The sequence below is a fragment of the Agelaius phoeniceus genome, chromosome Z (assembly GCF_051311805.1).
Source record: "Agelaius phoeniceus isolate bAgePho1 chromosome Z, bAgePho1.hap1, whole genome shotgun sequence".
NCBI classification, from domain to species: Eukaryota; Metazoa; Chordata; class Aves; order Passeriformes; family Icteridae; genus Agelaius; species Agelaius phoeniceus.
Genome location: NC_135303.1, coordinates 84,642,863 through 84,663,851, shown reverse-complemented (window position 1 = coordinate 84,663,851; position 20,989 = coordinate 84,642,863). Strand labels below are relative to the sequence as shown.

The following is a 20,989-nucleotide window of genomic DNA, read 5'->3' as shown; positions in this document are numbered from 1 at the left end:
GGGGGAGGCAGTGAGGGTGGTGGTTTGTCAATAAACAGCTCAGAATGACTTTGGTAAACACTGCTCTGCAAACAGCTCTGCAACAGTGGGCTGTGTGACAGGAGCAGGTCAGAACACAGCAGCCCTGGGTGTTCACTGGCACCTCCATCAGGAGCCCACAGCTGTGGTGTCAGCCACCAGTTCAGAGGAATGGTTTTATTATAACTCACGTGGGTGTCAGAGTAGCTTTCTCGTGATGAAGTGACATACCAGAGCCTGCAGGAGATGACGTGGACACAAATATTTCATAGCTATCCTTTGTATGTCCAAATGGCTGATCTATTTATTTTCCAGCCTTTGAAATGGCAGGCAGTGAATAATTTCCAGTGCCCATGAGAGTGTCTCCTTTGTTCTTCCAGCCCTGGGCAGGATGCGTAGATGATATCCATGAGCATGTTTATGTCAACTTGAAATTGAGCTAAACTGTGATCTTTGGGTCATTCTTCTCTCCCCAAGTGTTGTTACAGTTTTTAAATGCCCTGGAGGATTTGCCTGTGTTTTAGAGCCATGAATAATGAATGAAAAGCATGTGTGAGATCTGAAGAGAAGCAATCCAGCTTTTGCACTCGTGGCAGTGCTTTCTTGAAACCCCAGAAATCCTGGCAGACACCTTTGCTCCTTCCATTAGCTGTATGCCCAGAATGCCAGCAGTGCTCAGGGAAGAAGCAAGTGTGAGCTAGGGAAAGGCTGTCCTTTGGAAGTTGCATGGTCTCTCTAGCTGGATCAGGAACTACTGTCCAACAGGGATTGTACAGTTTTGAGCACCCTGTAGAGAAGTTCCCTCAGAGCTGTTACCTACATTGATAATACTCATAGCTGATGTATGGTGGACATCTCAGGGTGCCAAAAGGGATCCCAGGCTTAAAGCCAACCTCTGAACTGAGTCTCCAAGCAGCAGGATGTTCGTAGTAGTAGTGAAACCCGAGGTAGCAATGAAAGCTCCATGTGTCTTTGATGACAGGTAAAAGCCACCAAATACCTTCAAACAGCAGAAAAAGCAGTAGCTTAAAAATAATGAAGGTTTGTGTCCTGAGCAGTCTGTGGTGTAGCTGTGTGACAGTGTGGACCAGGGGTGGGCACAGGTCTGTTAAGGGCTGGAGAAGATGTTTAGCAGCCATATGACATCTGCAGTACAGCACAGCTGGGATCAAGTTCCACACCAGAGGAGGTTTGGGGACACTCTTGGATCCAGAGTGTCTTTGTCCCTCTATTGAAGTTCTATCTGCTGTGAAGGGAACACATGGAGCAACACTGTAGCTCTGCAAACATTCTTGCAAATAATTTCATGGATCTGCATAATCCATCAGAGCCTGGGGAGATTATAGCCTAAAACATCTGCAGGATCAGGGCTGTACTCTGTACAGTAAATTTGCGGAGGAAGAATGACAATCAGTTCAACCTTATTCCTGGGGATTTCATTTGTGTTTGCTTAAATAATTAGGTTTAATGCTTTCTCCTTTGGTAGCAGTGGGAGGATTTAACCAGGCACTAACTCCCTGCCATTTCTGTTAAGCTGCTAGGTGCCACAGCCATAGAGGACAAGCTACAAGATGGGGTCCCACAGACAATTGAGACTCTTGCCAAAGCCAACATCAAGATATGGGTTCTCACTGGAGATAAGCAAGGTAAAGGCACAACAGCTTTGGTTGCTTCTCTTCTCCTCCACTGGTGGGGTGGTTCTGCTAGGACCTGTGTTCTCATTCTTTGAAAACTGCACAGAAGACAAACTTAGATGGCTTTGCTTCATTGCCAGCCAGGCAAAATTTCAGTTAACTGGAATTAGACCAGATGACTAGCTCGTGCCTGTCCTTAATTTCTGTCATGAGAGTGGAAGCAGGGTGAAGGCAGCATCCTTTGCCTTCGGAGAGGTGACAGTAAGCATCCCATAGTCCCTGACATAAGCTGTGAAAAGGTGTCACCTTCATCCAGTTGATCATTCAGGTGATGAAGAAGCTGGAAAAAAACCTTGTCCTGCTTTCCAGAAACTTTATTGTTAAAGTGGATGTTGGGTGCATTTCAGCTTGTTTCTGGCTCTTATAATCCCAAATAGAAATGGAGGAAACATGGGCTTTTGGAGATGGAAAGAAGAGCAAATAGACTCCAGTGAATCCTTTTGGAGACATAGCATTTTCACTGAAACAGTGGTGTTTCAGGGAGGTCAAAAGTATTTGCAAATAATTTCATCCAAGACATAAGCAGAGAATTTTTGAGAAAAATGAAACACTTAATTTTGTCATGTTCCAAATGCAATAGTTTTGCTATAAAATACCAGAATATCTTTTCCAGAATTTTATGGGCAAAATGTCATATTCTTTTCCAGAGCTGTGGTTTGGGGCTTTTCTGGAAGCAGGGAGAGGGCAAGTTAAAAATCTTGAAAAAAAAAAAATTGAATCAGCACAAAATGTTTTTTTGTTACACCAAATATGTTGATCAAAGGGTATTTTAAGCTTTTTCATTTTGGTAGAGTTATTTTTTCCCTGTGGTCTTATGAAGTCAAATTTGCTGCTACATCCATCAAAGTGACTCTCCTGGCTCTTTTACTGTTGACTCTGAAAGGCTCCAGTCTCTTTTGAGTCAGAAAGAGAGCTTTTGTCATGTGAACAAAAAGGCCACAGGAGTGAATCTGGGGCTGCTGAGATGGATTATCTTCCTGGTTTATCTTTCCCAGAGACAGCAATGAATATTGGTTACTCCTGCAACTTACTGAATGATGACATGGAAGAAGTTTTCATTATTGAAGGCAGCACATCTGATGACGTACTGAATGAGCTGAGGTAAATGGCTGAAAAACAGTTTCAGTGCTGTGCACTAGCACTATTTGTGTTTTGTATCATTCCACCTTCTTTTTCCCTGTCAGCTTTCCTTGTTGCAGTTCATTCAGCTCTCCTTTAGATAAGGGAGAGCTGCCTTCCTGGAAGATCCAGAAGCTAAACACAATGTAGAAATCTCCTGAGTGTAAATGCTGAAGCTTCTTGATCCAAGAGCTCAAATTAAATAAAGGTTTATACCTTTTAAAGCACAGGCAGATAGGGAGTATCAGCTGAAATTGACCAGCAAGTGATCCTGAGCTACAAAGGCTTTGGCTCCAGGTTTGAGCTATGCTGTTGCTGTACTGCTCTTGCCATTTATTCACACTTCTGCCCTTTGTCTGGGTATGCCTTTTGTCTGGATACTTTTTTGGCAGTATCTGAGAACTTACCTTCCTTCCTCATCTCCTCTGTAGACACAGGTTCTTAGGTAAAGGTGGAAAATGGGAAAGGTTCACGGTCTTTTTCTCTTGGAGTAGATGGCTGCCGGACAACATGCACAGAAAATTGGATGTCTTTTGGGATACCATCCTTCATGGCACTCAGATGGTTTTTTTTGACTTAAAATCAGCGGAAGTTTAGCAACACTTTGTTAGAGTTTCAGAGATGGGGATGATCTGTGCAGACAGCAGCAGCAGAACAATGCATATTGTTGTAGGGATACAGTAAAAATTGGCCTGAACTATCAAAGGGAAGCATTGATTTTTATTTTCATAAAGTTGCTCTTACAAAACATAGATATATATTTGCAAGGTTTTTGGATTTTCATTATTATCCTGGTTTCTTTTTTTTTTTTTAAGGAATGCAAGAAAAAAGATGAAGCCAGACTCCTTTCTGGACAGTGATGAAATCAACATTCACTTTGAAAAATCTTCGAAAAAGCAAATAATTGTACCTGATGAGCAAGCAAATGGGGTGTATGGTCTGGTTATTACTGGCCACAGCCTGGTAAGGAAGGTTCAGAACCTTGCTAGGGATGAGTTCCCTGAAAAACTTACTGCAAGACATACTGAAAGTCTGAAATATGCTTTAAAAATTGAACTCTAGAGGGCAAAGGGTTTCCCCCTCCTTTTTGAAGACTAGGTTCAGTGGTTATCTGAGGCATCAAAGGTGACAGACAATGTTTCAGAAGATGTTTCAGGAACAGAGAACAGTTTGCCTTGATCTTTGGTGAACAAGAGGGATAGAGTAACTGGATCATATTTAATTTCTGGAAACATACTAGAAAAATAACAAGGTTTGTGTTTGCAGCAAGAAGATAACATGAGACGTGTGTTTCAATGCCAAAGACATATTCTACTACATATAGCTGAAAACAGATATGCTTAATTTATAGGATATAGATATTATGACTTTACTAATATATTGATACTCTCTCCCACAATGTTCCTCCAAGAAAACTGAAGCAATACACTCCAGATTAAATTGTGACAGATTAAAGACTGCTTGGGAAGTGAAGGCCTCACTGTTGATATAAAACAACAGTTAGCTGTCCTCTGCAGAGGGTTATCCCACATCTATTTGGTGCTCAGTGTTTGCATTAACTGCTTAGAAAGAGAGCAGGTAACACCAGTCTGGGAGAGAGTACAAAGACATCTGAGTCAGGCATAATCTGGAAAGCATAGGGGGAAACTAAGTCAGTTGGGATTTCTGAGCCTGGAGAACACTGATCAGTCTTGGTAATACTCTTCAAAATTGTAACGGGTAAACAAAGTAATGGAATTAAACAGAGATAAGAGAGTTCTGGGCGAAAGAAATGTCTTCCTGGTGAGAACAGTGAAACTCTGCAATAAATTATCTAGATTAGGAAATTTTTTAAATCCAGTTAGAGGAAAGAAAAAACAACTTAGATCAATTCAAACCTGTCTGTGAGGAACATGTAATTTATGTCGGGTTTATTTTGTATTTTACTTTCCCAGATCTCAGTGAAAGCAAATAGACATAGCAAACAGACATATTTAGAAAGTTCTGGGAGGTGCCACCTCCCACAAACACGGTGCTTCTCTTCCCTATGATTGCTACCTTTCTTAATGACAGCTCAGAAATTTTCACTTCCAGCTCTACATGAGCCCAGAAAAAAAAAAAAAAAAAAAAAAAAGAAAATCTCATCTTTCTCTACTTTTGGCTCATGTGCCATGTGTATAGACCCCAAACACTGTCAGACAGTGCCTAGGTTGTTAAGTACTCTTTCTCCCTCTTTTACGCTTCCCCTTGAACTCCAGGGCCATAACCCCTGGATTCCCACTGCAAAGCAGACAAGGGGTCTGTCAGGTTTGGTCCATGTACATTGCATGGACATCAGCTGGAAACCCCTTGCCTGCTCCTACTCCATCCATTCAGCCTGCAGAGCAGCCCCTGAGTGCTGTGCTAGCAGAACACCTCTGGCAGTGATGTCAAAGCTTTCTTTATATTCCTGGAAAAACACACACTAGCCTACACCCTGGCAAGGGGATATGTCCCACACAATCTGGGCTGTGTGGGAGCAGCCAGTCCACACAGTAGACACAATGAGTTTCACCAAGATTATGGCTTTCTCCTAGGTGGGGACCACAAGGACAGTGCAGACAAATCTAGATGTCATTTATTTATTTCTACAAGCTTGAACAATGGTGTGATACTGTCCCACACACAACACCTGCTCAGTGCTCTATCCCTGCCCGTAGAGGGGTGGTAGGGCAGTGCTGGGCTATGCACACATCTGGGGTTGCCTGAAGAAAGCAGTGAACAGAAAATTGTCAGCATCCTTAATGGCATCATCATGCCACTTTATTTGTATGCAGCTGCACCATTAATATACAAAGAGATATATTATACATATACAAAGTGGTAACATTTGGCTGGTGCTGTGCAGTGAGGATATTGAGGCAAAAGCCATCTCTTACTGCCCTGACCAGCATAACTCAAGCTGAACCATGAAAAGATCTCCTGTGGATCAAGCCTGCTGCCATGACAGAGGAAAAAGGGGACACTGGTGACTCACAGCTCTCTGTTTCAAAAAGAATATGTGGCCTGAGGACTGTCTGCCTTACATAGACAAGGCAGTGGGCCCAGCTATAATGGCTCTGAGCAGGAGTGAGCCTTGAAGATTCCTTCCGTACATGTCTGCTAAAAAGAGACAACAAAGAACAGAGCCATAAAGCATGATCTGAAAGAAATTTGAAAAGCTCACACTGCTTCCTCCTCCTCATGAAGAGCTGGAGGGGTGACTAGACATCCAATTATCTCAGTGCTTCTCGAATAGAAATAACACAGCTGACTGATTTAAAAGGTCAGCACTCAGAATAAAGCAGCCTTCTCCTTAGTTTTGTGTTTTGCTATGTCATGCCCACCTGAGCTTAACTTTTTACATTTTTTTTTAATTAGGCACTTAACAAATTGAAATCTTTCCTATTTATCTCTCAGAGCTTAAATAGTAATCCAAGAGGGATGAGCAGAGACTCTCTCACATGGAGATACACAAGGCTGTCTCAGGCCCTGCAGCAGCTTCCTGCTTTTAGTGTTTGACACTTCTGCCCTCTGTCAGGTTACAGAGGTGCTGTGCATGCCCAGCTGTTGTTCATACCCAGATATGGTGCATACCCAGCTGTGGTGTATACCCAGCTGTGCTGCATGCCCAGCTGTGCTGCATGCCCAGCTGTGCTGCATGCCCAGCTGTGGTGCATATCCAGATGTGGTGCCCCCAAAGTGCAACCTTGTAGGAGTAAGGGTGCACAGTGTGATGTGCAGTGTGGATGCTCCCTGTGACTGGGTGGATGGATTCACCCACACTGGTGTAAGGGCCTGGCTCAGCTGTGGTGGGCACCCTGCTGCACCCTCTTTGTCAGGCCAGGAGTTGCTGCCAGCCTGCCCTGAGCGCTCCCTTTCCTCCTTTCCTCCTTTCCTCCTTCCCAGGCTTACGCGCTGGAAGGGAACCTGGAGCTGGAGCTGGTGAGAACAGCCTGCATGTGCAAAGTGGTGATCTGCTGCCGGGTGACTCCCCTGCAGAAGGCCCAGGTGGTGGAGCTGGTGAAGAAGTACAAGAAGGCTGTGACCCTGGCGATCGGAGACGGTGCCAACGACGTCAGCATGATCAAAAGTGAGTGGTGGCTGACAGCCAGCGTGCTGTAGCAGACTGACTCTAAGAGGTGCTGGCTCTCTGAGGGAAGCTAGCAGCAGGAACACATATCTGAGTGCTTCCTGTACCAACCTCTTTGTAGAAAGATGTCTGTGTCCCAGATTTTGGCAGATCTCTACAGAGCACTCTCACTATAGGTTAGTTGTGTCTCCTGCCTTGTGGGTCACACTGGGCTCCTTCAGGAGCTAAGGTTGCACTAAGTGCCTGTTTTTTTGTTTCTCCCTTAAAGCAGACAAAATGGTTGGTCTTGATGATCTTACAGGTGTTTTCCAACCTCAATGGCTCTGTGATTCTATGAAAGGCCTACTTGGGCTGTGATGTGTCAATCAGTGTGTCTGCATGGCCACCCTCACAAGGGCAATGTGTATTTGGATCATAGAGATCTGACTCAAAGCAGAAATAAAAATCTTTGTGCCTGTAAATATTCTGTATAATATTATGTGGGGTGCTTTTTTCAGCATTTATTTGTGTCAGGACTGTTTGTTAATTATCTCCCTTGAGTTACAGATGGTAGGCTTCCAGGCCTCTCTATCCCTGAGCATCATTTGATGCTGCATTACCTCAGTGAATTTATGAAAAAAAATCCTAACTAGGTATAATTAAATTAAGATTATTCAGACAGACCTATTGCTAATATTCCTTGTGTTAATTTGCAAGGATTGATTAACTGGAGCCTCTTAATTAAGAAAGAAAAGGCTAAGTAGAGAGCTTCAAGGGAGATAAGTCAGGCAGTCAGCAAAGAAAGGAGAAGAAAGTTAAAGTGTACATAATAATTAGAAACTAATCCATTCCCCCCACAAGAGGATTGAGACTGTGGGGTTTTATCAGTTCAGTTCAGTGGAAACATCTGAATCAAACCAACCTTCAGCCATTAAGATTGTATTCATTAGTTAAAGCTGTTTAATTAGCTGTCACATTAAACTTATGTCCATGTTTAATAAATGCAAGTTACGACTAAAAAAAAAAAATATGTGACTCTTCTATCTTATTATTTGATTGAACTAATAAAGCCCAGGAAACATAAAAAGGCTACAGTCTGCCTTTTAGCACAGTGTCTGAGAAAATTTAAAATGGTTTGAAGATTTTGCCTGTCTGGGATGATATTTTAAGGCTCCTGGAAGGACATGCATGCATATTAAATAAAAGTCACATGTCAATATAAATTAAAATTATTGTTTCATAATAGCAGCCGTTATAAACAACAGTATTTGTGCTGCTGGAAAGCGTTCAGAAAAAAAAATGTAAACTGTCACTGAACCTATAATTTCATTCAAATAATAAAAGCCCACTTATGGGAAATGGATCACAGAGCCAAAATCATAGTGCTGCTGAAAGAATTAGTGCACCAAATTTTTTTTTGTTTTTGTTTTAATAACTTTTCATTCTGACTTTCTGTGGAGGCCATGAGGGAATTAACACGGTATTCGGTGCTGGATAATTCATTTTAAAAATGAATTTTAAAAAATGGGGCAGTGAAAACTCTCAGTATAATGAAGTGACCAACGACCTTCTTGTTGCAGCTGCCCACATTGGGGTTGGCATCAGTGGCCAGGAGGGGATGCAGGCGGTCCTGTCCAGCGACTTCTCCTTCGCGCAGTTCCGCTACCTGCAGCGCCTGCTCCTGGTCCACGGGCGGTGGTCCTACATCCGCATGTGCAAGTTCCTCAAGTACTTCTTCTACAAGAATTTTGCCTTCACCTTGGTGCATTTCTGGTATGGCTTCTTCTCTGGCTTCTCTGCACAGGTAGGTATGGCTTCAGTTTTGTCAGGGACATGGAGACAGTCAGAGGGCAGCAGCTCTGCCCTCTGAAGACAGGCTGAGGGTGGAGGGCTGGTTCATCTGGGAGATGAGAAAGTTTCAGGGAGATCTTAGAGCACCTTTCAGTACCTAAAAGTGCTACAAGAGAGCTGTAGAGTAACTTCTTAGCAGGGCCTATTGCAATACGACAAAGGGTCATGATTTTAAACTAAGCTTAGATTGATTAACAACAAAGAAGTTTTTTGCAATGAACTTTGTAAAACACTCACAGAAGTTGCCCAGAGAGGAGGTTGATGCCCCCTTCCTGGAAATAGGTCAGGTTGGATGGGGCTCTGAGAAACCCAACCTAGCTGAAGATGTCTATGCTGATTGGAGGAGGGTTGGTGTAGATGAATTCTACAGCACTCTTCCAACTAAAACCATTCTGTAAGTCCACATTTAGCATTTTCAAGTGAAGTATCTGGAAACATTTTACAGTGAAATAAACGAAGCCATTCCTCCCACCTCACTAAACAAACTCAGGTCTGTATTCCTTAGCCACATAGGCATAAAGCAGATATTGCTGCCTCCATTGCTGCTGCTGGAGGACAGATGCCTGGAGACAGAATATATATATTATGTAATCATCTAATCATTAAGATTGGAAAATACTTCCTAGATCATCGAGTCCAACCAAAAACCCAACTCTGTCATGTTCACCACTAAACCATGTCCCCCAGTGCCACATCCACATGTTTTTTAAACACTGACCATCCTTTCAATGAAGATTTTTTTCCCAATATCCAATATAAACCTTCTTCGGCATTTAGGTGCATTATGAAGCACATGCATCACTTGCAGGATTTTCAAAAGTATTCAAAGTGATTGCAACCATCAGCTGATGACACAGATTAGAGTTTGGTGCAGATTTTGTAAGATCTATGCTTGTGCTGTTAGCATATTTGGAGCAAGCAGTTTAACCTGGGATGCCTGTGGGCATCAGGAGCTTGCCAGAGGAACACATCCGGAGTGAAAAAACTGGAGTTGGTTCATGGCAAACCAGCCTCCAACCAAACACAGATGTGGGGAGTGCAGTTATCAGGGGCTGGGGGTGCAGGGTGGTGCAGAGGGATCCTGCTCTGGCTACAGCCAGCAGTGGGTGCTCAGCAGGCTGGGCTGGCATAATGTGATCCTTCCCCTCTTTAGGGCTGCTGAGCTCGAGTCATCTCATCCCTTTTGTCTCAGTAACAACTCAAACCGAGGTGTTGCAGCAAGTAATTGCATATACTTTCAAAGAAATGGAAAGCACAACTTTTTGCTAACTTCACTTGCTTTGTTTTTGTTTTTGTTTTTTCCCAGACTGTCTATGATGAGTGGTTCATTACACTTTACAATTTGGTATACACCTCTCTCCCAGTGCTAGGAATGAGTCTCTTTGATCAGGTACTGTTTCTGTCATCACTTTGGGGATTTTATTCATAGGGGTTTTGTGTCCAGGTATTTTGAGCCGGTTCCATGAAGCAAAAGCAGCTGACCTTTTGGCTACATACTGTGGTAACCCCTGAAATAATAACCTGAAAGAGAGAACTTAAATTACAAAACAAAAGATGCACCAGAGAGAAGGTGTATTCCCTCCTAGTCATATGATTTGGGTTTAAGTAGTCCTGTGAGGAACAGGGAGTTGAGATAAATATTATTACCCTGATTTGGCCTGTAGGTTTCAGTGTGTGATGAGGATTTTGGGTTAGGCTGCTGCCTACAGCAGCAGGTGCCATTGCAACCCTCCCCTGGAGCAGTCATACCCTACTACCTGTGTTCCTGAAGCCTGGCAAATGACTTCCTAATGACCAGACAAAACAATTAATTAACTGGATCTGTGAAACCAGATTTTGCAAGTTCAGCCTTTCTAGTGAGTTCTTTCTGTGGTAATTTCACACAAATTTCAACCTCACTGTTACTGTTTGACTACACAAAGGAGCAATAAAGCTGCTCCTATATGCATTTTACAAGTTAAATGAAGAGGTAAATGAAGAGGTATTGGCTACTTTCCAGTGGTTCAGTGCTCCACTCTGGACACTTAAGGTATCCAAGTCTGACAGCCTTGCCTGTGTGGGTAGGTATTTTCTAACCCTTAGCTTCCAGTCAATTCTCTGGAGAACAGACCATGCAGTCTGCTTTAGATGAAGTGTATATTCTTTCTTTTTTTATCAGCTGTCAATTTTTTTTTAGCACAAGAAAGGTAAAATATTTTATGGAAAATATGCCCAGGTGACTTTGGGATGTGCCATGCCAGTAAGCACAACTGAGTGAACTGTGTGCTAGGCCTTTCCTCATGGAAATGCATGTCACAGGGACATGGCAGCCCTGACTGGCTCTGTGTCTTTGGCTGGGTAGCTGCCAGCAAATCTGACTGTCTCCTCTCTGCCTTCAGGATGTGGATGATCGCTGGAGCATGCTGTTCCCTCAGCTGTATGTGCCTGGCCAGCAAAACCTCTACTTTAACAAGGTGGTGTTTGTCAAGTGCATGTTGCAAGGCATCTACAGCTCCCTCATCCTCTTCTTCATCCCCTATGGGGCCATGTACAATACAGTGAGGAGTGATGGGAAGGCCATTGCTGACTACCAGTCCTTTGCTCTGATGGCCCAGACCTGCTTACTGATCGTGGTGTCTGTACAGGTAAGGCATCCCAGGTAATATTTTTAGGAATTAGTTGTTTCAGATGATAGCAGCATCTGGAGGGCCATTGACAGCATTGCATTTGCTACTGCAAAAGTCTCTTGACACCAGATTAGTCTCCTCAGTTCAACAGAACAGGAGATCTGTGTGTTATGAAAGATCAGGGTGACAGGAAAGAAGAGTCTTTGCCTTGGGAAGATTGCAGTCATAACAGACAAATTAGCTAAGGCAGGGAATAGAGAAGGACATGTTCTAGTTTTATGGGAAGGGTTTGAAGCACAGGACTGTCTGTCTCCCATCAGGCAGTTATTTATAGGTTCTCCATTATGGAGATGTCTCTGCAGCCTGGCCCAGTGCATGATGTATGTGTGACGCAGCCTGAACTTGCTGGAAGAAATAGCTAAGACTTGGTGGCAGAAAATTCAGATGGTACCATCAGGATGAGAGAGATTTCTTAAAAGAAAACCAATCAATCACACTTCCCTGGATAATAGTTCCTGCTGTCTGAAGTCTTTGCAGGCTTGTTCTCCTAACTTTCAGTGCTACATCACAGCTTAGGAGTGGGGAAATAAAGCCTGACTTGTTGGAACTTACTGTGCTCAGCTCTGGGGCCCTCAGCATAAAAGGATGAGGGCCTGTTTGAGCAAGTCTAGAGGAGGGCCATGAAGTTGATCAGACGGCTGGAGCACCTCTGCTAAGGAGGCTGAGGGCACTGGGATTGTTCAGTCTGGAGAAGAGGAGGCTCCAGGGAGACCTCATTGCAGCCTTGCAGTACTTACCAAGGGCCACAAGAAAGCTGGGGAGGAGGGACTTTTGACACGGGCATTTAGTAATAGAAAAAGAGTTACTGGCTTTGAGATGACAGTGGGTTTAGGTTAGATACTAGAAACAAATTCTTCCCTGTGAGGATGTTGAGGCACAGGCACAGGTTGCCCTGAGAAGCTGTGGATGCCCCATCCCTGGAAGTGTTCAAGGTCAGGATGGATGGGGCTCTGGTCTAGCAGAAGGTGTCTCTGCCTAAGGCAGCAGGATTGGAACAGGATGATCTTTAAAGTCCTTAATATCCTGTCTCCAGGACTGGCCACTAGTGAATGCTTGAGAAGAGGGAACAACAGGATAAATGTAGTAATCTTGCCTTCAGTGGTTTCCCAGACTCTTATGATTTGTGACCGGTTATTTCTTGAGGCTTGAATGAATAGCATGCTCAGGGGAAGATGTACAAAGCAGAGGACAAGCTGTGTTCAGCACAGATCTGCTAAATCAGGAAGGCACTGACAATAGCTGCATTGCTCTGTTCTTTCAGATTGGCTTGGACACCTCTTACTGGACAGTTGTCAACCAGTTCTTCATCTGGGGCAGCCTTTCTGTTTATTTTGCTATCACCTTCACCATGTACAGTGACGGCATGTACCTGATCTTCACAGCCTCCTTTCCCTTCATTGGTAAGCCTGGGGACAAACCTGGATTGCACTCAGAATGGGCCTACTGCAGGGCTTAAAGTTTCCAAGTATTTCTGTGTATATTTCAGGATATATTGGTTGTCTCTTTTGCAAGAAATGCCAGGATATTTCTGAGGGTTGCTGGGATTTATTTTGAATCCCATCCATCCAGGTGAATATGTGCCATGTTTCCTTCCTTGCAGATTCCCATGCAGTCATAAGAATTGTTTTTTAAATAAACCTTATGAGCTGGATGGAATGCTTTCTGCTGCTCTTCTTCAGATATTGGATATCTTCAGATATCCAATTTTTACACTAAAAATTGGATATCTGAAGATATAGGAGCTATATAGGAGCATCTTATTTGTAGCTGTGTGATCTTTGTAAATAAGTTAACATTTTGGCATAGGAAGGCGTAGAAGTACAACATCCAGTCAGACAGGAGAAAAATGCCATGTGATTATGGTGAGCCTTCTGCCAGGATAAATGGCAAAATCCACAACAACAAAACATACCAGTGCTGAGCAGGCCTTTGTAGTTATTTTACATAACAGATTTCTGAACACATGCAAAAAATGATTAATCCATCTCCTGAGACTTTGACCAGGAAGAACATGTACTTATATGTAAGCAAAGTAATTAAAAATAATTCAGATGTTTTTAATAGCTCTGTGCATCCATAGCCAATATAGATACAGCATTGTTATGAGTCTCTACTTATGAAATCCCAACACTTTTTATTTCAAGTCTCAGATTTTTGTATTAATCAATGCCTTCATTTTTTACTGACTTTTTCAGTAGAAACTTCTTTTGTCTATCTTCACTACAACAATAGGGGGCTTAGCCAACTTAGAAATATTGGAGATGCAGGTTAGTTGTTGCAACATATTTTTCAAGCAGATGATCACATCCACTTTGAGATGGCTTTAAGAATCAAAAATGCTGAGTGAGAGAAGTCAGAATGTCTGTTCAGTTTCCCAGGGCAGGTGGACAGTTGCACTGGATTATCTTGAAGGTCTCTTCCCACCTTGAGGATTCTATGATGATCATAACTCACTTGCCAGGGGTATCTCATCTGCTGCTCTGTTGTTACTACATTGGTCAAAGAAGCCATAATGCTGAGGGCCACTTGATAAGGGCCCAGTTTGAAACCATTTTTAAGGAAAGTGCTTCTAGTCTGGACTAAGACAACTTGTTTACTTAAATTTCAGTGAAGTTGCATTACAGCAGAATTTGGCCAACTGGAAAGAAAATATTCAGCAAATATACTGCCAACACCAGCATCATTAAGTCCTGTAATGAGGGTTTTGCAGACTGTTTGTTCTATTTTACATTCCCACGGTTTTGTAAAAGCCAGAAATGAGCACTTTGGTTTCAAAGGAGGTTTCAGTGACATGCCACCACGTGGCAGTGGTGCTGCCAATACCCCATTAGGCTACACTGTCTGTGCAGCTCCCCAGAGCAACACAAGCTCCTCTCACAAAGGATTCCCATCGCCTGCTGGGCAGAGCCAGTACTCCATATCCTTTAGGAAATGGTGCAGGGAAGCAAGAAAGCATTATTCTTCCTTTTGCACTGGAGTCCTGGGCTGCTGCTTAAGGTCTCCTGAATGTTTATATCAATCCTTTGCTGTGATTTGACTCTTCACAGAGAGAAAAGACTCACTTTGACACCATTGTTCACTTGGGTTGTTGCTTCAATCATGTCTGGACATTGCCTTTCTCTTTGCTCATCTCAGACAGTGACACTGGCTTTGCAGTTCTCTCTACAGCCAGGTGATTTCACTGTTAGAGAAGATGTCTGCCTTGTATTTTGCCAGGTACTCTGAAATCACAGAGAGCAACAGAGAATAATGGTGGGAGCTGCTGCTTTTGCAGTTTTAATCGTGTGTTTGTTTGTTTTCCAGGTACGGCTCGTAACACCCTCAGCCAACCCAACGTGTGGCTGGCCATCTTCCTCAGCATCACCCTCTGCGTGCTGCCCGTGGTTGGCTTTCGATTCCTGAAGGCTCAGTTAAAGCCAACTCCCAGTGACAAAGTAAGGAGATACCTTATTAGACCAGAAATCTTGCCATGGCCTAGGCTCACTGTGGAGCCACATTTCATGGGCTTGGCATCACCTGGGGTGTGTGTCTGTATTGGTGCAACTGCTGCCATCTGTCTGTCCCTGACTCCCCAGAGAACAAGGATTGAATTTTGGGTTTGGCACGCTTCAAACCATCTGCAGCTGGGACCAAGGCTGAGATTATTTAGATGTGGATTAGACTGCTCTGAGGCAGGAAAGCTGCACTATTTTTAGGTGCAGGGTTTAAGCGCTGTGGCTCAGTGGCAAAGGAGTGGCATGTTCCTCCTGCCCTGACGCTGTGCAGCTTTTAGCCTGGCAGACCACAGGCTTTCACCCTCCACAGGAGAATATATGTTTGCTGGGGATTTTTTTACTTATTTCAGAATTTACTTTTTGTAGCCAATGGCTATATGGCCCCTCTGGAACCAGCTTCCCTCCCATCCCCGGGAATATGAAGATGAAGGCACAGGGCAAGGAGAGGCAGGGAGTGATGGAGTGGGCAGGGAGCGCACTGCTCACTGCAGCCAAAGGACCCCTCAAGAGCATCAGCACGCTCAGAGCTCCCCGGGCTCGCTTCCAAGCAGGAGCATTTGCTGAATGCTACTGCCACCTCGTGCTTCCTTCCTCTCCCTGCGCCAAGCTGCTGCGAATCGGGGTCAGAGCACAGCCCCAGGGGAAGGCACCGCAGCTGAGGCCCTCCCTGGTCATCCTCGGGATGACTGTAGGAGAACATGTCAGGGGAATTCTCAGCCCTCACAGAGAGGGTAGGCAGGTGCTAGAGAAGACTGCTGGGTAGGGAGGTCCTTGGGACACAGTTGGAGGCAGTTGAGGGGTGTAAAAATGGGCTGAGTTTACCCCAGCTGAGCACAAGTCAAACACAGCTGTCACCCAGAATCCCAGCCTCACTGCTGAGGTTGAGCACCCCTCTCTCTCTAGCATAAAATTACTTCTCTGCCTCCTCTTGGAAGTGAATGGTCACAGGATAGGAGTGGGTTTCCAGCTCCACAGAGTCCCCCAGATGGCAGCAGACAGGCCTGATGTTCAGGGAAGCCAAGCACCTGCCACTGCCATTGTGCCAAGCAAGAAGCACAGGAGTCTGGCAGCTGGGGGTTCTGTTGAGCCACAGGCTCTCAAGAGCAGCCTCCTGCATTAGACACCCCCATTCTGAAAAGGTTCTTGGCAGCAGATTAACTCAGTGGACACCTGGGAACAGAATGCCCACTACCTGCAAATAAAGTGCAGTATTTATTTCCCATCTGCCAAGGAATACAGAAATCTCTATTATCCCTGAAAGCATTCAAAGCCAGGTCACATAAGGAGTTGATACACCTGATATAGTGGCAGCAAGGGTTGGAATGAGATGATCCTCAAGGTCCCTTCCAACCCAAGCCATTCTATGATTCTATAATTCTATAACATTCATCATTATAATCATAATTCATCATAATCAAGATTTTATGTATCAGAATCTCCCTTTAGTAGCCTGTTTTCTATATTAAATATGCCAATTCTTGAATGTTCCTTTATTAGTTTTCTGGAATTTGACTTGTTGAGATGACTTTCACATTGTGGGTGATTTGAGTGAAAGTCCTACAGCCATACCCCACCATGGCATATCAGAGATGTGGGGAGTTCATGGAAATCATTCCCTCCCATGACTTACAGATGATGCTCCCATTAACACCTTTTAGAACAGATTAGAAGACGCCTTTTCCTAATTTTTCCTCCGGATTCCTTCTTTCGTTTCCCTTCCTCTGCTCCTCCTCCGCTCTGTTTGTTAATAGTGATGCACTTAATGATGCTTGTTAATAATGATTCTGCTTTTCCCGCCTTCTCTTGTGGTTCCCAGGTCCTGCTGAAGATCAAGGAAGCCAAGAAGAGGCCCCCTCCGCCCTCTCCCAAGCGGCGCCTGCGCCGGACCAGCACGCGCCGCTCCGGCTACGCCTTCTCTCACCAGCACGGCTTCGGAGCCCTCATCATGTCCGGGAGGAACATGAGGCCAAAATCACCTTTTGCCACAACGGGAACATTTTCACCCAACAGTGACAAATATAAACACAAAGGATTGTAACGGAGGAGAAAAAAAAAAAAGAGAGAAGAAAAAAGACACACCCCCCTTCCCCCTCTTTTTTCCCCTTAAAGATTAACAAAGCAAACCAAAGTAAAGGGCTGTCAGGAGAGGAGGCTGTGCTGCCTGCAAGGCACCAAGAAGACAGTGGTTGCCCAGAACTCTGCCCTCTGGGCTGCCAAATCAAGGACTTGGGGCTTTCCTTTCACCCACGTGCACTCTCTGATTCTAGTTTCTTCTCCAGAGATGTGTGCTGCTGCTGGGGAAGGTGGGCAGGGTGAGCTGGAGCATGGTGCAGTTGCATGGTATCCCAGAGGGCCTCCCTGGCACAAGAGAGAGCGTGCTGTGGGAGGCATCTCTGCTCCCTGAGATTGTTCATAATGCTAATAGTGTTTTCTCCCTCTAACTATATACCTCAGAGCAAAGAGAATTTCAGCCTGAGGATAAGGTTGAATTGGCAATGTCTTTCTCAGTCATGTGCCTTCTATTTTTCTTCATGAATCCACTCTGGGCCGTATTACTGGGGTGACAGTATTGGCCCCAGGTGTGCCTTAGGTCCAGCCACACAACCCACAAATCCACAACCTTTGAAACGTGTGATTTTGTAGCCTTTTGACTGTGATACACTTTCTCAAGAGATGGCCAGTACCCAAACACCACCCTCTTCCCACATCTGCCATCAGGAAGTGCTGCAAGCTCAGAGAAACCCTTCGTAGGTCAAGGGACCAGGAGCTGACAGTCATCAGCCTGCCCTGATTTATCTGGGTTGCAAATCTGCTCTTGTAAAGGATTATTGTCCTCAGAACCCTCTCAAGTTTTGTAACTGGGCACTAGCCATTTCATTTAGACTTAAAATAAAAGAGCAGAAGGTGCTCAGGCTTCCTTATGGCTCAAACCAGGAAATCTGGCCCCTGAGAAGCCCGTGCCATGGTAAGGGCTCACCTCAGCTGCCAGCACAAGGCATCTGCCCCTCCTTAACAGAATGAGGTGTGTGCATATCTGGCATGATGGTGATTATTGGTGATTATTATAACCAGAATTACTGAAGCCAGGAAAGCTATTTCATGGCCAGCAGCTGAAATAGCCTTTGCTCCACTGGTGCTGGGGTTCAGTGTGAGGGATGAAGCATGGCCTGGTGGCTCCCTCACCCTCCCTGATGAGCAGAGTGGCCACGATTCAGAGGAACTCAGTGAGGCCTCAGGAGTCTCTGCAGTGTTTCATGGCTGCAGTTTTTCTCTGTGCTGGCTCAAATTTACTTGGGAACAGGTTATCTATCAAACATGGGTAGCAGAGAGCTGAAAATCCGACCAGTCTGACTGCCAGCAGAGGGACCTAAAATGCACAGACGCAGCTGAAGACGTGGTGATCTTGAGGGACTGGGATTTGCTTGCTGTTTTGTCACACCAGTTCCATAATCAGCAGGGTTACTGGGTGGAAGGCCAGCGTGGCAGCATGAGAGTCTGTCCTGCCAGCACTGCTGAGCTGTCTAAATGCAGCTTTTTTTGTGCAGAGGACTAAGCCTCTGGCTGTTGTTACGGGGGTGGTTTTTTGGTTTTGTTTTTTTGTTGAGGTTGGGGTTTTTTTCAGCTCCATGATACAAATTTAGACTTCTTCCTTAATTTGAATTGGATTTTTTGTGCAGTAACCAGTTGATATTTATGAGACTCTGCTGTGAGTCTCTGAGCTGTCAGGAAGCAGTGTATGATGGCAAGAAGCCAGCCATGTCCCCGTTTCATGGAACACCCTGCTGCCTGTGGTCCCAGTTTCAGCAATTACTGTGTGAGATTGTTTAAGCTCTAATAGAAGGTTTCATCTCCCTGTGTTTTAACTCAGTGCAGGAAAGAAAAAAACAAAAACCACAACCATACTAGTCTGTTGCACCTGCTGCTTGGGGAGGCTTGTTGCAAACTGTGGTATTGAATTTCAGCACGGCCAGTGCAAAACTGGAGCTGGGACTGGGTCCAGACTTCAGTGTCTAGGAGCTGCTTGCTAGGGAAGGAGTAAATTATCTGGTGATCTCCCCTGGAAGGAGACACCTGAGTAAAGTGAGAGCCTGCACTCTGGCTGAGGAAACCACTGTGGTAGTTCATGCTTGTCACCTCCCCCTGATTTACCATTCACTTTGCAGAGACAATCATGGCTTTCTGACCAGGATTATGTTTTTCACAGTCAGCCTTCCTGGGGTTAGGGGGAAAAGGAGAATTTGTGCAGATAAGCCGACATTGCCATGATACCCAGACTGGTCTGTGGATTGAAAGTCCTATCAAAGCTGTTCCTGGCATCTGATGCAGCAGAATATATTGCAGAGCAGCAGAGGCAGACCTTGTGCTGACAGAGCAAGGAAAATCTGACACTGTGCCTCTCTTCTCATATGGTTTACGTGCAAAGTACTCACCTTCTGGCTAAAAGGGGATTTGAAAATGTTGGCTACAACATGTAGGGGATAATAAAGCCGTTGGATGAGCTTGCACCAGATACAATTCTTTTGGTGGTTTGACACAATCAGCGTCTGAAACACATCAGCTGGCAGTGATGTCTGTCCTACATCACTCCTGATTTTGTAAAATAATTGTGTTTTTTTTTTTTAAATAAAAAGAGAATATTGGGATGATAGATTCCGTGGCACACTGTTAATTGATATAACAAGTTTATACGCAGAAGTGCACGGGGGGGGGACGGTCTGTGGGACAATGGATCTGAGACGGCAACCCTTTTCATCCGGTATCCTGACGCGGGAAGCACACAAATTCCCAAAATTTTCCATCCTGGCTAGGATGTTTTAAGAGGAAACTTAGAGGAAACGTCAGACATCCTTAGGCGGAGGACCCGGCGGGGGCGGGCAGCGGGAGAGCCCGCCCCGTGGAGCGGCTGTAAACAGCGGAGCGATGCGGGCGCTCGGTAAGGGACGGTGGCAGGGCGGGCGGGACGGCGCGGGAACCGTGCGGGAACCGTGCGGGAATTGCGCGGGGAGGAGCGGGGCCGCTGCTTCGCGTGTGCGCGGCGCTCTGCTGGGCTCCCCGGGGGAGGTCAAGCCGCGTGTCACCGTCTGTGCCGTGTCGGAAAATTATAATTTGGTCTTTTATGAAGCTCTGGTTTTTCACAGATATGTCAAGAATTAATCCCTGAAATAGATTTTGGATTTTGTTTTCGCCCTCTCCGTTTTTCCCTCCTCATTATTCCATAATATAAATATTAACAGTTTGAACATTGTTTTGCTGTTGTGCCTATACTTGCCGCCCTGCTGGGCTGCAGCTTGGGGGTCGAGAATGATAATGATAGTGATAATGGCAATGATAATGCTCTGATGGTGTTGAGGCACTAGAACAGGAGGCCCAAAGAAGGTGTGGGTGCCCCATCCTTGGGAGTGCTCAAGGCCAGGTTGGATGGGGCTCTGAACAACCTGGTCTGGTGCAGGGTGTCCCTGCCCATGGCAGGGGGATGGAACAAGGTGGTTTTTAAGATCCCTTCCAATGCAAACCATTCTGTGATTCTTTGATAAGCAGTGGTGATGTGTTTCCTTGTCTTACACTGCAGCAGAGGAGAGCTTGGAACATCTCTCTCTCCTGAACCCACAGGGTGACAGTGAGCAATCGCTGTCCCTGATACCATGGGGCAGCAGGTGCATTTGGGCAGAGGCACATCAAGGGTGTTCTCCATTGCTAACTGCAACACCTGCATTCCAGGCTGCCTGGTAGCGCTCACTCTGCCCGTGTGCATCCACACAACTCTCTCCCACTGACCTGTAGCCTGGAAGTCCTTACTCGTGAGCAGCTCTTAGGAAATGGGGGGGCAGAGGAGCACTACGTGCTTGCCCTGGGCTGTCCAGTTGGATACTCAGCAAAGTCTGTTGTATGAATGGAGACATCTCAGTAATGACCCATGCTAATTACCAGCTGGAACAAAACCAGGAGCACAAAGGCCCTCTTGGATATCTGGGCACATGCACTGTATCCTCTAACCCCATGAGACCTCTGATAAAATTCTTCCTAAATCCAGGTATTCCAGTTGGAAAGCTTCCTTTCCTAGGGGTTGATTTTTCTCTC

The 20,989-nt window shown here is 45.1% G+C and overlaps 2 protein-coding genes across 3 annotated transcripts in view; both read left to right on the top strand.

Moving 5' to 3' along the window:
• LOC129132741 (phospholipid-transporting ATPase ID-like) overlaps positions 1 to 19,559 on the top strand; it is a 73,879-nt gene extending 54,320 nt beyond the window's left edge. The window contains exons 19-28 of the mRNA XM_077172134.1: positions 1,553 to 1,664; positions 2,708 to 2,813; positions 3,647 to 3,794; positions 6,738 to 6,921; positions 8,481 to 8,704; positions 10,058 to 10,141; positions 11,130 to 11,375; positions 12,679 to 12,817; positions 14,721 to 14,851; positions 16,728 to 19,559. Of these exons, the coding sequence (XP_077028249.1) occupies positions 1,553 to 1,664; positions 2,708 to 2,813; positions 3,647 to 3,794; positions 6,738 to 6,921; positions 8,481 to 8,704; positions 10,058 to 10,141; positions 11,130 to 11,375; positions 12,679 to 12,817; positions 14,721 to 14,851; positions 16,728 to 16,949 (1,596 nt within the window). The 3' untranslated portion in view covers positions 16,950 to 19,559. The remainder of the gene's footprint in view (positions 1 to 1,552; positions 1,665 to 2,707; positions 2,814 to 3,646; positions 3,795 to 6,737; positions 6,922 to 8,480; positions 8,705 to 10,057; positions 10,142 to 11,129; positions 11,376 to 12,678; positions 12,818 to 14,720; positions 14,852 to 16,727) is intronic.
• A 186-nt stretch (positions 19,560 to 19,745) lies between these two features.
• RUSC2 (RUN and SH3 domain containing 2) overlaps positions 19,746 to 20,989 on the top strand; it is a 57,845-nt gene continuing 56,601 nt past the window's right edge. Inside the window, exon 1 of one of the 2 annotated variants that reach the window (XM_077172130.1) lies at positions 19,746 to 19,844. The gene's annotated coding sequence lies outside the window, so the exon portion shown is untranslated. The remainder of the gene's footprint in view (positions 19,845 to 20,989) is intronic. The other variant, XM_054652651.2, reaches the window with a different exon arrangement.